This window comes from Schistocerca nitens, chromosome 1, assembly GCF_023898315.1.
Source record: "Schistocerca nitens isolate TAMUIC-IGC-003100 chromosome 1, iqSchNite1.1, whole genome shotgun sequence".
In the NCBI taxonomy this organism is placed as follows: Eukaryota; Metazoa; Arthropoda; class Insecta; order Orthoptera; family Acrididae; genus Schistocerca; species Schistocerca nitens.
The window spans coordinates 108,946,590-108,962,318 of record NC_064614.1 but is presented as its reverse complement, the minus strand read 5'-3'; the positions used below and the strand labels follow the sequence as shown (position 1 = coordinate 108,962,318).

Below are 15,729 nucleotides of genomic sequence, written 5' to 3'. Positions count from 1 at the left end.
TTACTCCTTTGCGATGAAGGTCAAAAATGCAATCTCTAGCGTAGAAATCACATGGTTTTCTTATTGGTGACTGAGGAAAAGAATTCAGACAAATCGCCGCTCGGACCTGACACAGGGGGTGGCATAAAGGGCGTCAGTGGAACCCTCTTTCCCTTTCCTTGATTCCCACATATTTCTCGTTCGAAAATGACGGTTCGCAGTGCCGTGACCAACAGGACGACATTCTTGACAACTTTCGACACTTCTGACAGCCCCTCTTCCCCGGACGATTCCACCCTTCTATAACGTCATCGTGGGGCTGCAACCTCACTGTACGATCTTGAGTGTAGCGTGACCACACCGCTTGCTCTGCTATACAGGGTAAAACCACTAGGGACTCTTCAAAGATATTAGACGAAAGTTGAACGTGATTCGAAGCAACAAAGGCTGTTTATGGTTTTTCAGCCCCACTGTTTTGCCCCACTTAGTGTGGTGATCTCAAAGAAGGGGGCGAGAGGGGATATTGACAAGTGCAGGAATAAAATGGAAAAGGGTCCCTCTAAGACCACACATACACGCTTTTTTACTGAGCGCTTTAGAAACGTGCTTGTGCAGAGACAATCCTTGACCAGTTCATACACCGACAGGCAGGAAAGCCCTTAAACACCCCTCAGATTCCGCATGCCCGCCAACAAGCTTAGAGCGGCAGTGCTGCACCACTCTGTAGTAGGGTGTCGAATGGGTTGCCTTCCCACAGGCGCCAAGGGTTCGGCCATGGATTGATTCTGGACAGATACATTTTTAAAGCGCTCAGCATAGGTGCATAGGTTGCACTGAGGGTGTTGCCCACATGTGAAGCCTTAGCCGTACCTTTTACAGTTTTGTTCATGACATTTGTCAATGTCACACCCACCCTCAACAACGTGCAAAACAAGAAGGTGAAAAGGCATAAACACCTTATGCTGATTCAGACCACATTCAAATTTCGTCAAATGGTATGTACTCTACGTTGGGTCGCCAACTAGTACGGTAGATAAGCTCTTCTGTAAATATAAAAATTATTGTATGCAGTAAAGGTGAAGATATCTTTTGCAAGTAATCATCAGAGTACATGTTATACCACATAGAAAATGTCGTCCTATTATGATAGGGGCCTACACGGTTTGAATAATTTGCACAGAAGTTGGTCACAAAGTGAACGACATCGATGTGTAAAATAAACGATTTCAATATTTACGACTGGTGCTGCCATTTATCCAAAATACACTGACGATAATACGGTCTTGATGTATACGTTTCCCAATAGTATTAGACATCAACTATTTGAATGCCACGTCTACAGTCAAGGATGGTTTGAACTCACAGCGCTCTGCTATACATTCACATCTTCATCTACATGACTATTCTGCAGTTCACACTGACGTCTTCAATAGAGGGTTCATACACTATGTGATCAAAACTATCCGGACACCGACAAAAACATACGTTTTTCATATTAGGTGCATTGTGCTGCTACCTACTGCCAAGTACTCTATATCAGCGACCTCAGTAGTCATCAGACATCGTGAGAGACCAGAATGGGGCGCTTCGCGGGACTCACGGACTTCGAGCGTGGTCAGGTGATTGGGTGTCACTTGTGTCACACGTCTGTACGCGAGATTTCCACACTCTTAAACATCCCTAGGTCCACTGTTTCCGATGTGATAGTGAGGTGGAAACCTGAAGCGACACGTACAGCACAAAAGCGTACAGGCCAACCTCGTCTGTTGACTGACAGAGATCACCGACAGTTGAAGAGGGTCGTAATGTGTAATAGGCAGACATCTATCCAGACCATCACACAGAATTCCAAATTGCATCAGGATCCACTGCAAGTACTATGACAGTTAGGCGAGAGGTGCGAAAACTTGGGTTCCATGGTCGAGCGGCTGCTCATAAGCCACACATCGCGCCGGTAAATCCCAAACGACGCCCCGCTTGGTGTAGTGAGCGTAAACATTGGACGAATGAACAGTGGAAAAACGTTGTGTGGAGTGACGAATCACGGTACACAATGTGGCGATCCGATGACAGGGTGTGAGTATGGCGAATGCCCGGTGAACGTCATCAGCCAGCGTGTGTACGGCAAACAGTAAAATTCGGAGGAGGTGGTGTTATGGTGTGGTCGTGTTTTTCATCGAGGGGGCTTGCAACCCTTGTTGTTTTGCGTGGCAGTATCACAGCACAGGCCTTTATTGATGTTTTAAGCACCTTATGCTTCCCACTGTTGAAGGCGATTGCACCTTTCAATTCGATCGATCACCTGCTCGTAATGCACGGCCTGTGGCGGAGTGGTTACACGCAATAACGTCCCTGTAATGGACTGGCCTGCACAGAGTCGTGGCCTGAATCATAGAGAACACCTTTGGGATGTTTTCGAACGCCGACTTCGTGCCAGGCCTCACCGACCGACGTCGATACCTCTCCTCAGAACAGCACTTGTGAAGAATCGGCTGCCATTCCCCAAGAAACCTTCCAGCAGCTGATTTAACGTATTCCTGCGAGAATGGAAGCTGTCATCAACGCTAAGGGTGGGCCAACACCATCTCCAGCCACGTACTTGTAAGTCATTTTCATCCAGGTGCCCGGATATTTTTGATCCCGTAGTGTAGAATCACTTTCAGACTATTTCTCTACCGTTACACTCTCGAATGGCACGAGGGACAAATGAACACCTAAATATTTCTGTGCGAGCTCTCATTTCATGTGGTCAACAGAATATTTTTGCATTCGTATGTGAAAGTTGGTGATTAAAATTCCGTTAAAAGATTTTACCGGAACAAAAAACGCCTATGTTTCAATTATTTCCACTCAACTCCGCGTATCAGATTCACATGCCTTCTCCCGTATTTCGTAATAATACAAAACGAACTGCCCTTCTTTGAAGTTTTTCTATGTCCTCCGTCAATCCTGTATGGTCAGAATTCCATGCCGCGCAGCAGTACCTAAAAAGAAAATTGACAAGCGTAATGTAGGCGGTCTCTTTTTTAGATCTGTTGCTCACCACAAAATGAGATTTTTGGTTCGCCGTCCTCACGATAACTTCTATGCGATGGCTTCAATTTAAGTGGCTACAAATTGTAATGCCTGGGTATTTAGTTGAATTGGCAGCTTGTAAATTTGTGCGTTATATCCTGTAACAGAAGTTTAGCGGATTTTTTAATGTTAATGTGGACGACCTTAAGCTTTTCATTATTTAGGATCAGTTCCGCATCATACATATACCTTTGGAATTGGTTTTAATCTCTTGATGACTTTACTAGACGGTAAATGACAGCAACAGAAGGCCTACAATACTTCCTAGAGAAACGGTCAGATACGTTTTCTGTTTCCCTCGATAACTTCCCGTATGTTATTACGAAATGTGATCTTTCTGACAGCTAATCATGAGTCCAGCCACGCAACTGAGGCAATAAGAGACAATCAGTTTTATTAGAAGCTACCGGTGAGGAATGGTGTCAAAAGCCTTCTCCGTTTCTAGAAATATGGACATTTCTTGAGATCACTTCTCGAAAATACTGATTACTTCAAGTGAATGGAGAGATAGATGATTGTCCATTGGTGGGTGTATGCCGTTGTATGCCTCCGACTTACACATCCTGTTGCAGGGGGACATATATTTTACCGTGCACACCACACGGTGTACATCGAAATTTTTCACATACAAAAAATGTGTCATGAAAATACTAGGTTCATCTGGGGATTAAACCAAGTACCTATGGATCGGTAGTATGATACCAATCCACTGTGCGACATTATCCCCTTGAACAGCCAGTTATGATACAACAAGTGTAGTAATCTACCTGCAGCGGAATGGTGAACGTGCACCTTGGTACTGTCCCTAAAGGACGCTTACCCTGGATATTGAATTGTTTAAGGTGAGGATGAGAGATTCCCTCACAGATTAGGCATTACTGTTTGTGAAAAGTTGTTGAGTGAATAATTCCTACAAGTAAAACTTGGAAACACGGGGAACGATATTTTAGTGCTTCAAACTTTTGTACGCACTTTGGAGAAGATTACCTCGAATTATTAGGACAGTATATACATCAGCTGAACAACACGCATTCAGGTTGGCTGCAGAAATTAAATGAGCTGCAATAGAAATTTGAGAATAAAACCCCAGCACTGTTCCTAGTCTAGATATTACACACTATGTTATAAAAAGGTATTCCATACTTTGAGAAGTGGTACTATGGACCAAAACAAAAGAAAAATATCCAGCTACAGTGGGCACAAAATTCCATGTCGTAAGAGCTGTGAAACACATTTCTTCTACTGCAAGTTATTTGCTGTTACGAACGACCTAGAGAATGTAGTAATCAAATGAGTAAACAAATGAGCCGGCCGGTGTGGCGGTGCGGTTCTAGGCGCTTCAGTCTGGAACCGCGCGACTGGTGCGGTCGCAGGTTCGAATCCTGCCTCAGGCATGGATGTGTGTGATGTCCTTAGGTTGGTTAGGTTTAAGTAGTTCTAAGTTCTAGGGGACTGATGACCAAAGATGCTAAGTCCCATAGTGCTCAGAGCCATTTGAACCCAGTAAAAAAATGAGACCGTGCCCAGAGTTCTGGATATTTTTCAGCGTACAGGACGCCGGCTCAACGGTTGCATCCATTTTGCAGGTCACAGCGGAAGATCACGTCTACCATTTCCCGTGTCGAATAATAGGCTTCCATTATGCAAACATGAAACTACAATGTAAAGATATTCTATAAACTTTATCACGACACAAACTGGTTCAATTACAACGAATGTATGAGCTGCACTTGCCCGGTTTACAGTAACAGCACCAAAAGATGTTATAATGCGTACTGTATCCTTGGACAAAAAACAGGAGAATGTGTCTTCAATTGTTTACTGCTCTCTGTAGGTCGTTCGTAATAGCAAAGAGCGCTTGGAATAGAAGCGACGTGTTTCGGAGCAGTGAGGATGAATAGGCTTGCATTTTAGAGCCCATGATTTCTGGACTTTTTTGTCTTGTTTTGGTCCATAGCACCACTCCTGAAAATATGGAATACTTGTTTTTAACCCCATTTATAAGTAACACCTAGCACAATGGCTGCATCGCGGAAGCTGCGGAGAATAGACCATATACTCTAGTTGTGTGGCCATTTTGGTTCACAGTGGTCAATTTTACACAATGGTTCCTTGGCAGAGACACGAGCTGAGCGGGCGTGGTTCAGTGTGACTGCGTAGCTCGCTGCTGCTGCTGCTGCTGCGCTAGCTGCCTGCTGTGGAGAGCCTCGTACTGACCTGGAACGACGCGTTGTGGGGTCCTTCATCACCATCACTTCCGTGATGTCGCCGAACTTGCTGAAGTACTCCCTCAGGCTCTCTGCAACAACAAACAAAAACATGTCCTTACCACACTGTATCAACTATTACTGTAGCTAAATTCTATAAGTTTTATACACCTGTTGACGTTTATGATGATGACGCTACTACGGAGTACCAAAACAATCCGCAGTGATTGTTTTCGTTAGCGCTGCTTTGCTTTTCTTTCGTTTCTTTACGATGGCAAGTCTAAGTGAACATGCAGTTGTGAAATTTTGATTTCTACTCCGTAAAAATACTGCTAAAACTGTTTTAATGGCGGAAACAGTTCAGCAAGATGACGCTTTGGGAAAATCTCAAGTTTAGGAGTCGTTTGCTCGATTTAAAAATGGCGATATGTCGATTGATAACAAACCTCGTTCTGGGCGTCCATCAACTGCCCGAATCGACAAAAACATTGAAAACTTGTACTCATCACCGACAGGCAATTGATCAACTGTCAGAGATTGGTGGGTTATCTTGTAGGTCAGTACAGCGAATTGTAACGCAAGATTTGGGAATGAAAGGTGTTGCCGCTAAGTTTGTTCCTCGAGTTCTGATACAATCGAAAGGAACGTCCAGTTGAAGCCTGTCGCGCTTTGAAACAATAGCTTGAAACTGATCAAGATTTTCTGTCAAAGATCATTACTGGTAATGAGTAATGGTGCTATGGTTATAACCCAGAAACAAAGCAACAGTCAAGCCAATGGAAGACGTCATCGTTACCCCGTCCAAAAAAATGTCATCTAGTCAAATCAAACATAAAAACAGGGCCGATTTGCTGTTTTTGATGCCAAGGCCGTAACCGATTCAGGGTTTATTCGCCCAGGTCAAACCGTCAATCATACCTTTTATTTGGAAGTTTTAAGAATATTCGCAACAGTGTTCTTCAAAAAAGACCCCATTTGTCCCAGTCAGGAGGCTGCATGACAACACACATGTAAAAATAAAAAAAAAAAAACTATGGGACTTATCATCTGAGGTCATCAGTCCCCTAGAACTCAGAACTGCTTAAACCTAACTAACCTAAGGACATCACACACAATCACACACATCCATGCCCGAGGCAGGATTCGAACCTGCGACCGTAACGGTCGCGCGGTTCCAGACTGAAGTGCCTAGAACCGATCGGCCATAACGGTTGGCACAGATATACACTCAGCCATCTCTGTTAGATAGTTTTTGGCTAAAAATGACATGGTTCCGCTGTCCCACGCACTTTACTCGCCTGAAGTGGCTCGGTGTGACTTTTTATTTCCAAGCATGAACAGGGGCATGAAAGAACACCGATTTGACAACACTGAAGAAGTCAAAAAGAAAAACGAGGAAGGTGTTCTTAGCCATTTCTAAAGATGACTGCAATAAATGCTTCAAATAGAGGAAGCAGCGGTGGAACAAATGTTGTAATGCAGAGTATTTTGAAGGAGATAAGGTTGTCTTGTAAATAATTTGAAAATATATAGCTTTTAAAAAATAATTCAGTATTTTTGGGTACCGCCTCGTATAAAACAGTGAATGACTGACTTGCAACTAAAAATAATGCATGGAACTCTTTTTCTTTCTTCCATCTTAATTTTTAGTTTGATTGTAAAGAACACTGTAACCATGATGGATGACACTGCTTCTGCTGCCCGACAGGGACAGATGAGCCCCTGTGGGTCGGTGGAGTCTAAGCCGGAAGGCTATTCCTCAAAACTGACGGAGCGTGAGATGTGGTCTGACTTCGTGTTTGATGTCCTGTCACTCTGCTGGGACGGTGTTCTGGACGTGCTGGCAACTCAGTGGACCGCGATACCGCTACGGTCGCAGTTTCGAATCCTGCCTCGGGCATGGATGTGTGTGATGTCCTTAGGTTAGTTAGGTTTAAGTAGTTCTAAGTTTTAGGGGACTGATGACCTCAGAAGTTGAGTCCCATAGTGCTCAGAGCCATTTGAACCATTTTGAACTCAGTGGTCGCGAAGCAGGTGGAGCCATGTGGTTGCGTTAAGACGCTGCACCCGGTGACCCAGTGCTCGAAGGAGCGGATTTTCGGACTGCGCGTTCTTCTCGTAAAAGAGCCGGGCAGCCTGACGAAATCTGTCTCGAACAGTAGGGATGTTGGAGGCTCGGTTAAGGTCGTCCGACGGGAAGTCCCGAGGGAGGTGCAATGCCAGACGCAGAATCCGGATGACGCAGTTGTAGCAACTGATTAAATACTGATTGCAACGGATGAAAAGTAACTACCTGACTTACACGGAGACCGTCATCACCGATTGCGTTCAAAATGTATGGAATTTTCAAGACTTGACTAGAAAGTGACAGAAGTGGGAACCCTAGATGGCTAAACGTTTAGGAAAAAATAACGTTTCCGGTGGAGGTCGAGCGAGGCGTAAGCCATTTATGTTAATTAACGATTTCTGAAATGGCTGCGAAAGTATCTGAGGTCATCTGGTAGATGATATGGCATGTGTCACATTAAAGAAGCACCCACTGTGCCACGAATGTTACAGTAGTTTTCCTGAGCACTGCTATAGACTTTATGGGGAAGAGCAGAGGGAAAACAGAATTACGACATCTGAAACGGGGCAGATGTTATTTGAGGTGAAGAGCTTAGCTGCCTCAGCCTGTAGATGGCACATTAAAAAGTACCCACTGCCACACGCTGCACAGTGGTTTTGCAGAGCACTGCTGTGTTTGAGGGCGGAGAGCACAGTGATCTCTGAGCTCTGGACGCCGCTAGCAGAGACGGGCGCCGAATTCTGGCGGGCCAACATCGCCAGCGCTCGCTGCGGCCACGCTGGCTCGCAGTGAATTATTAATCCGGCCAAATTGACAGTGGGTTCCGCGTTTTGAATAAACATAGGCCGACGCTGCGTGCTCCCTCATCTGGGAACGCTTCCAAACAGGCAAATAGCGAACGCCGCCGCCAATTTCCAGTGGGCAATAATTCACGCGCTTTATCTAAACACGGCCGCGCCTGGTCCGCCTATCTGCGCCGCCGCGAACAATGTCCGCCCATGATGTCCTGGGGCTCTGCGCTAAAGGTCCGTTCCCCGCACCTGCTGCTCGCCGAACTTCCCCGAGTGTGCTGAATAAGCTACCGCGTCGCCATACAAGCACGGCCGAATGAGGGAGTTTGCCTGTGCAGCCATCCTCACGCAGAAAGGCGCAGCTCGTGTGAAAGCTGCCGCAGCGTGATCAGAGAGACATTACAATATCCCTCTTTATTTGCCTCCCTTGATCTTTCTATACCTTACCTTACCTTCCACTTTCCTCATATTGAGACAATTCTTTCCACTATGTACCAGGCTATGTCTGCTACGCTCCAGAAAAAGTTGCCATGCCGTCGAACAAATGCTAGAGATTCATGTGTTTATTCAGAGTGAACAATTCGTCTATGTTGACAGTTCATAACCCTGTTTTATTCCCTCTAATAAGTAACAAAGCAACAGGGGTTAAACAAAAATACCGGAGCACAGTGTGAAATGCATCCTTAAAGATAAATGCAGATGCTAGTCAAGGCTGCGGGTTGCGCCGTTGTATTTGAGCACCAGCGGCATCTGTCCAGTGTCTTCAATATGTTGCAAGCGTAAGTCGTGGTAATAACAGTGTTCTGTATAGTTGTGAGTGCATTATGTCGGTCCGCAGCTCGTGGTCGTGCGGTAGCGTTCTCGCTTCCCGCGCTCGGGTTCCCGGGTTCGATTCCCGGCGGGGTCAGGAATTTTCTCTGCCTCGTGATGACTGGGTGTTGTGTGATGTCCTTAGGTTAGTTAGGTTTAAGTAGTTCTAATTTGTAGTGGACTGATGACCATAGATGTTAAGTCCTATAGTGCTCAGAGCCATTTGAACCATACCTTTGGCGTTATGTCGTAGATAGGTGAATTCGAACGTGGGCAAGTTGTTAGTGCCCATATGGCAGATTCTTCCGTAAACAACGTAGATTATTGTTTGGTTTCTTGAAATTACTGCAAGCAGTTGATTTTTAATTCGTTTTTCAATTTTTATTATCCCCTTACCGGTTTCGAACCACCTAGCGATTCATCATCAGATGATAGATACTTATTGATTGTCTGCAGCAGTGTGGGAGTTGCATAGCTGTGGCCAGATGTACAAACGAAACTTGTAAGCGCTGAGTGTAGTAAGAATTATTCACATTATGAGACCGATTTTGTAGCGTTACTTACAGCTGTTAGTGTCCGTTGGTTGGCTGTTGGTGTACGCACTATTCTGTAAACCATATTGAATCTTTTCCAGTGACGTTAATTTTAATGTACTTCACACACTTATCCACAGGTAACACTTTCCACGTGTGTTACAAAACCAAGGACTGTAGTAAAAACGTCAAAGAGTTTGTGTTAGGGCAGACAGTCTCTTTGTTCAGCTCTTGTAATATACACTGGCGACAGTAAGTGTGTATCTATATCTCTATTGCAAAAATAACATGTAGTTATAAGTCAAAATTTACACGGTCTACTTATAAAATTTATTACACAATGAGTTTGGAAGATATTTTACCTAAAATTTTAGCACCGAAATTTCGTTTGATATTTCCTTTACCTTTTGTTTAATTGATGTTGATCAACACTTACGGAATAAATAATAACATCACAGCATGACTCTTCTTTTCTACATTTATTCTAATAATGAAATTTTAAGCAGTGTGGTATGTGGGAGGAGGAGATTTTTGTGTGTGTGTATGCTCTAGAAGAAGAGAATGTTGAGTAGGTGTTGCAGTATGGAGGAAAAGAGAGAGAGAGAGAGAGAGAGAGAGAGAGAGAGTGGGTTCTCTTTTTTGTGATTTTTGGTTTTTCAAGTTTAATGATTCTTTGAGATTTTGGAAAAATGGGCTAATTACTAAGTCCGTTTTTTCACTTACGCTTGTGTGGGGTGATTTATTATTACGGGTGAAACTCTCTCATTGTTCCAGGAGGTCAATTTTTATTCGTTTGTCTGCAGTGTGCAAGATATGGAGATTTGTTATCATGTTTGCCACTGAATGACTGTTTTGTGCTAGGTGGTCTGCAAAACCAGATTTACTTAAATTTATTAAACGTAGTGGAGTGCTGTTTCAAGAGGCACCGTACCGCAGGTTTACACCGCATACAGGTAAAGCGGAAAAGATACCGTCTGCTAAGTCAACGCAGGCGAAAGTGTGTGTTGAGTCATAGTGGCAGACGGTCTGCGAGGGGTATTGTGACGAAAAATAAGAGGACGACAGCTGCAAAATCCTCTGCTGAACTGAATGTCGCATTTGCTATCCCTGTCAGCACCTAAACAACATGAAAGGAGTTCCGTAAGCATGATTTGCACGGCGAGCTGGAATTCCAAAACAACCCATCAGTGGTGCAAATTCCCATAATACGAAAACATGGTGCCGAAGCCATAAAACTGAGACTATGGAGCAAGGGAAGAACATTATTTGGTCGCATCAGACTTGTGTCACAATTTCTGGCCACGTTTACGCCCCAAGAGTGAAACATAGGGAGGGATAGGGGGGGGGGGGGGCGTTCGGTGATGATGCAGCCATATCGGTGCATTCCATGGACCTCATGGCTACTCTGCTAGGTCGCATTACACCATAGGACTATGTGTCCGTTTTGGTTGACGAAGCCCATCCCATGATACAATGTTTGTTCCCCAATGGTGAATCTGTGTTCCAAGACGAAAGGACCACTGTTCACACAGCTCGCATCACACATTGCTGGTTTTGTTAGCACGTGAATGAATTGCCACACCTTCCCTGGTCGTCACAGTCACCATATCTCATTGTTACTCAGCCTTTGTGGTCTATTTTCGCAAGGAATGTGTGTGATCGTTATCCAGCTCCATAACGTACTTCAATCTGTCACTATCTTGCAATGAAAATGGTATAAGATACCCTTGAAATGCATAAAGGCCCTGTGTTTATCCATTTCGAGACGACGGTTTTTCTACACCGTATTAGACATGGTAATTGTTACGCCGTCGCCAAGGTAGCCCCTGCCGCCGGCAACACGTCTAACACGACACAGGACCGAGGTTGCCTATGCCCAAAGGCGTAAGCAATGGGAAACATCGGCTGTTTTGGAAACAGACATTCCGCGTACTACTTCCTGCAGAGGGAGTTCGAGATGGCCTGCAGGAAGTATTACTAGAACAACATCTGATTGGCTGACCAGTACTATTTAAATGCCAGAACCAGCACCGGATGTCAGTTCACGCCGAATACAGACATCAAGGACGGCTCCAGGGAAGACTACGTCTTCGCCATCGAAATAGGACTTGGAATTAAGTGCATGTGTGTTACAACAGACTCTTGTGCAAAACTTAGAAGTTATCTTTTGTTGCCTCTGGTAGGAAATTCTCACTGGCGTTGTGATTGTGACTTTTCGTTGTTATTCAGCACTTTCGATGTAGACTCACGCAAATAAAAGTTGTGTTGTAAAAACGTTCGAATTGTCAGTTACAACAGTAATGTATTGTGTTTTTGGTGTTTGCATATTTCCGTCCACCCTCTGCATCTATACTCGGACATTTACTTCCACTCTACTCAAACTGTAACATTTCATCTTGTTGCTAAACGGCTGCACTGGATTATGCTTGCTATGCTCCAGAAAAATGACGATATCGTCAAGCAAATGCTGGAGACCCGTATATTTATTCCGAGCGTAAAGCTTTGCCTGTATCAACCTCTACACAACTGTTTTACTTCCTCTGATACGTAATAAAGCGAGGAAAATGTGAAGAGAAAAATTGCCGAGCGATAAGGTTAAGTCACAACTGCAGAATAAACCGTATACTAACTTGCTCTAAAAATGTTCGAAACGGAATTCTTACGGCGCCGCCGAGCTGTCGGAAGCGCTCGGGAAAGAAATACCAGGCCACGTAGTCGCATGCGCCTACAGCTGGACGACAATGAACCGGCCGCCATAGGTGTCGAGAGGGCGTTGTCGCTGTTCAGAAAGTGAAATTAACTATGTAAAACGCCAGTCGTTGTTCTTTGTACTTTGATGACTGGCGTAATACACATATTGCGCATGGAAAGATCATTTATTGAAGATAGTGTTTAAAACTGATTGAATACGCAAAACGGTACAGAGAGAAAAGGCAACGCGTATCACGTACGTTATTAAAAGGTGCAGAACATATTTAAAATGTGTTCCAGCAGTTTTCTGTTTATATCTGTAGAGTTTTTGAGGTTACTTTTGTGGTACTAATGTGTTGTGGTAGTGGGCTGATGTTTCATTTATTTGGATATATTTACGTAAACTGAGGGACGTAATTATTATTTAGAAGTGATAGAAAAGTCTCAACTTTACATTTCTTATAGGGAAAAGTCATCTAAGCACGAAGTACAATGCACATCCAGGACTATAACAAGGACAGTTTCCATTAAATATCCGGTGCGCGTTTTCGAGGATTTGAGTATCAGACCCGTGTTGCGGATAATTTCACCTGAGTCGGATTTACGTAAGCTACATTTTGTGCGTTCAGGATAGGGAATGTGGAAGCAGACAGACGGACACTTTAAACACATTTCTTTATCCGGTGCTTAATTTCCAAAATATTGGATGCTGGTTAAAAAAATGGCTCTGAGCACTATGGGACTTAACTTCTGAGGTCATCAGTCCCCTAGAACTTAGAATTACTTAAACCTAACTAACCTAAGGACATCACACACATCCAAGCCCGAGGCAGGATTCGAACCTGCGACCGTAGCGATTGGATGCTGGAACGCTCCGCTTCAACCACACAATCTTCCTCCCTCCCAACCATATAAAATCATGCTTCGATTTTTGAAAACCTGTAATGAACCTCACAATGCGAAATCACATTTTTTTTACAAAATATTGTTCTGAAATTCAGGTTTAAAACATGTTTTCTAATAGTCAAAACAATGAAACCACAAGGTTTAATATAAACAACAGGTGCTACCGACTGTCCCCGTGGCATTGTCACGTTGCTGTCTAGTTCTCGTTGATACATATCGGAATAAGTCGGTAGTTTTCGTGACTATGACGTCATGTTTCCAACTGCTGCCAGGCGAAAGGTTCAGATAGTTGCACCGTAGCTGCTCGGTGACCGTGTGTGTTTGCAGCATTAATTAATCAAGCATCTAGGGACGAATGACGATAGAGATATTCCCGGCCCATCGGTTTCACCTACAACTCCGACGTCCCGAAGAGATAGGAAGCATAAATCACGATGTAACATGGGACACGGAATTATATGTTTAGTAAATGCTTTAAATGCAATTCGTCTTTTAATCTTTTAGTTTTATTACTACTGGATTGATTTAAGTTAGTATTCATTACTAAGAATAAGGCACACATTTAAACACGAACATCCCTTTAAGAGGAACGAAACTCAGCTTATCCTGGTTAGGCTGTAGATCTCTGAGCATGTTGCCAGTCGTAAACAAAAGATAGTCGAGACAAAGGTTACCGATATGTACGATCCCAACTAAGGAACGAAGCTCAACTCATAGTTATGTTGTGATTTAATACATGTGCGCTACGAGTATATTAAATCTCGGGTGCCGAAAAGTTCCACTGAGCTAAAAAAGAAATATTTCCTGGATGGTGTCGGAACGTCGTTCTGGCCGAAATTAACCCCTGTCTCTATCTCCCACCCCTGCCCCCAGTTTCCACCCTCCACCCCCTCGAACAAATCGAGAAACTCTATAGAAAGTAAAGTAACAGTTCAAAATACGAAGTAATAGTTTTTACGAATACATAGGGTGTTTGGGCACTAGAAGTGCAAGCGAAAGGAGAGAGTTGAAGAAAACGAAACATTCAAACAACCCTACCAAACATAGGTCCAAAACCCAATAGTTTCGCCGATATGGCGCATGCAAAAGTGCAGTAATGCCAAAGTTACTACGCTGTTAATTTGTAAGGCAGTGTTTATTTCTAAACATTGAGTGACGAACTGCCCTCGTCTGACATTATAATCATTCTGGATGCGCAGTTACTACTAAACAGCTTTTCGACAAATCTTGGATCGCCAATACTACGGCCTGCAGTGTCCCGCAATGTGAAATTTGAATTTTTTGTGGGGATATTTAGAAGCTATGGTGTATTCCAGACCTATTAACAGTGTCGTTGAACTCCGGGATCGTATTTTGGATGGTTATGAATGCATTCCAAAAATGCCTGGGATTTCTGAAGACCCAAGGATGAGGCTAAATTCCCTTGCAGCTATTAAGATCCTTGGGATAGCCAGTCAATTCAAAACTATTTAATCTGATATACAACATCCAAGCCTCCTCTTGTACATGAGTGGCCAAGCGCAGCTGACTACCATGCAGAGCTGACTACCAGGGTACTATTTGTGCTTCCACCAGAGATTTTTCCATGGCATGAGGACTGGTACGGGGTGCTGTGAGCCTCGTGAGGCCAGCTGTGGAGCTGCTGGGCCGATTCGTAGTGGTTTCAAGGTCAAGGAGCTGACAACCACCGGGAGAGCGATGTGCTGGTCACATCCCCCTCCACACCGCATCCGGTCACGTCATTGGCAAAGGATGACGCGGCGGTCAGTCGGACCCAAATGGTCCATTAGGGCCAGAAGGTGAAACTCTTGCTTTAAACAGTGTACGTGAGGCAGTCGCAATACACTCAGGATTTCAGAAGAAGACTGTAAATATTCTATTTCTAAAGGAGACAAGTGGCGACAAGTGCGAATATTACAGGTCCATCAGATTAATACATCACAGTTGCGAAATACTCACATGAATTAGTGGTTTGCGATGTTCTTATCTCCTTACTACCAAGTTTCGTAGACGTTATGTCTTTTAAATCCTCTTCGAATTCTCTTTCCAATGCCGCAAAAAAAAAAAAAAAAAAAAAACCATATAGTTCCATTATAAAAGTGATGTCATATTTCGGCAACGAGTAACGTTAAAAATTACTTAAGTGCGTCAAAAAATTTGTTACATCGACCGCTACAACTTAACATAAATCGTACCACAATATATTTACTCATTCCGCTGCGGATACTTGTAAAAAGATTTGCTATTGCCGCAACGTATGCAGCAATTAAAGAAGCCACCGCGCTAAGTCTTTAAAGCCAAAAGATGTTATAGTAGAAAAGAAAAGCTAGAACAACGACAGTGCGCTAGAGGTAGGAGAGAAAACAAAATCTGAAGACTCAACTCCAACACCTGCGCACTCGCAATGATACTAAACCCACCTTGCATGTTCCCGCTGTTGTTCTCGCCCATTTCGCCGTTGTATGATAAAAGCTTTCGTTCCCAATATAGGTTAGCGCTTCTTTTATCACGTCTTTGTATCACTACAGATGAATTATTCGTCATTTCGCTCAAATTATCTTGGCCGATTCTCTATGTCGACTAATGTCGGATCACTCTTACTTCGAAAATACGGCGTCAATTGCTTTTTTAGAACTGCTACCACGACCTCTTCCTCAACAGGTTTCTCA

The 15,729-nt window shown here is 43.8% G+C and overlaps 1 protein-coding gene across 1 annotated transcript in view; it reads right to left on the bottom strand.

Annotated features, from left to right (window-relative positions):
* Nucleotides 1-15,511, bottom strand: part of LOC126253606 (RNA-binding protein Musashi homolog Rbp6) — a 1,376,810-nt gene extending 1,361,299 nt beyond the window's left edge. Inside the window, exons 1-2 of the mRNA XM_049955272.1 lie at nt 15,481-15,511; nt 5,272-5,353 (exon numbers count right to left, since the gene is read on the bottom strand). Coding sequence (XP_049811229.1) covers nt 5,272-5,353; nt 15,481-15,511 — 113 coding nt within the window. The remainder of the gene's footprint in view (nt 1-5,271; nt 5,354-15,480) is intronic.
* Between the last annotated feature and the right edge of the window lie 218 nt (nt 15,512-15,729).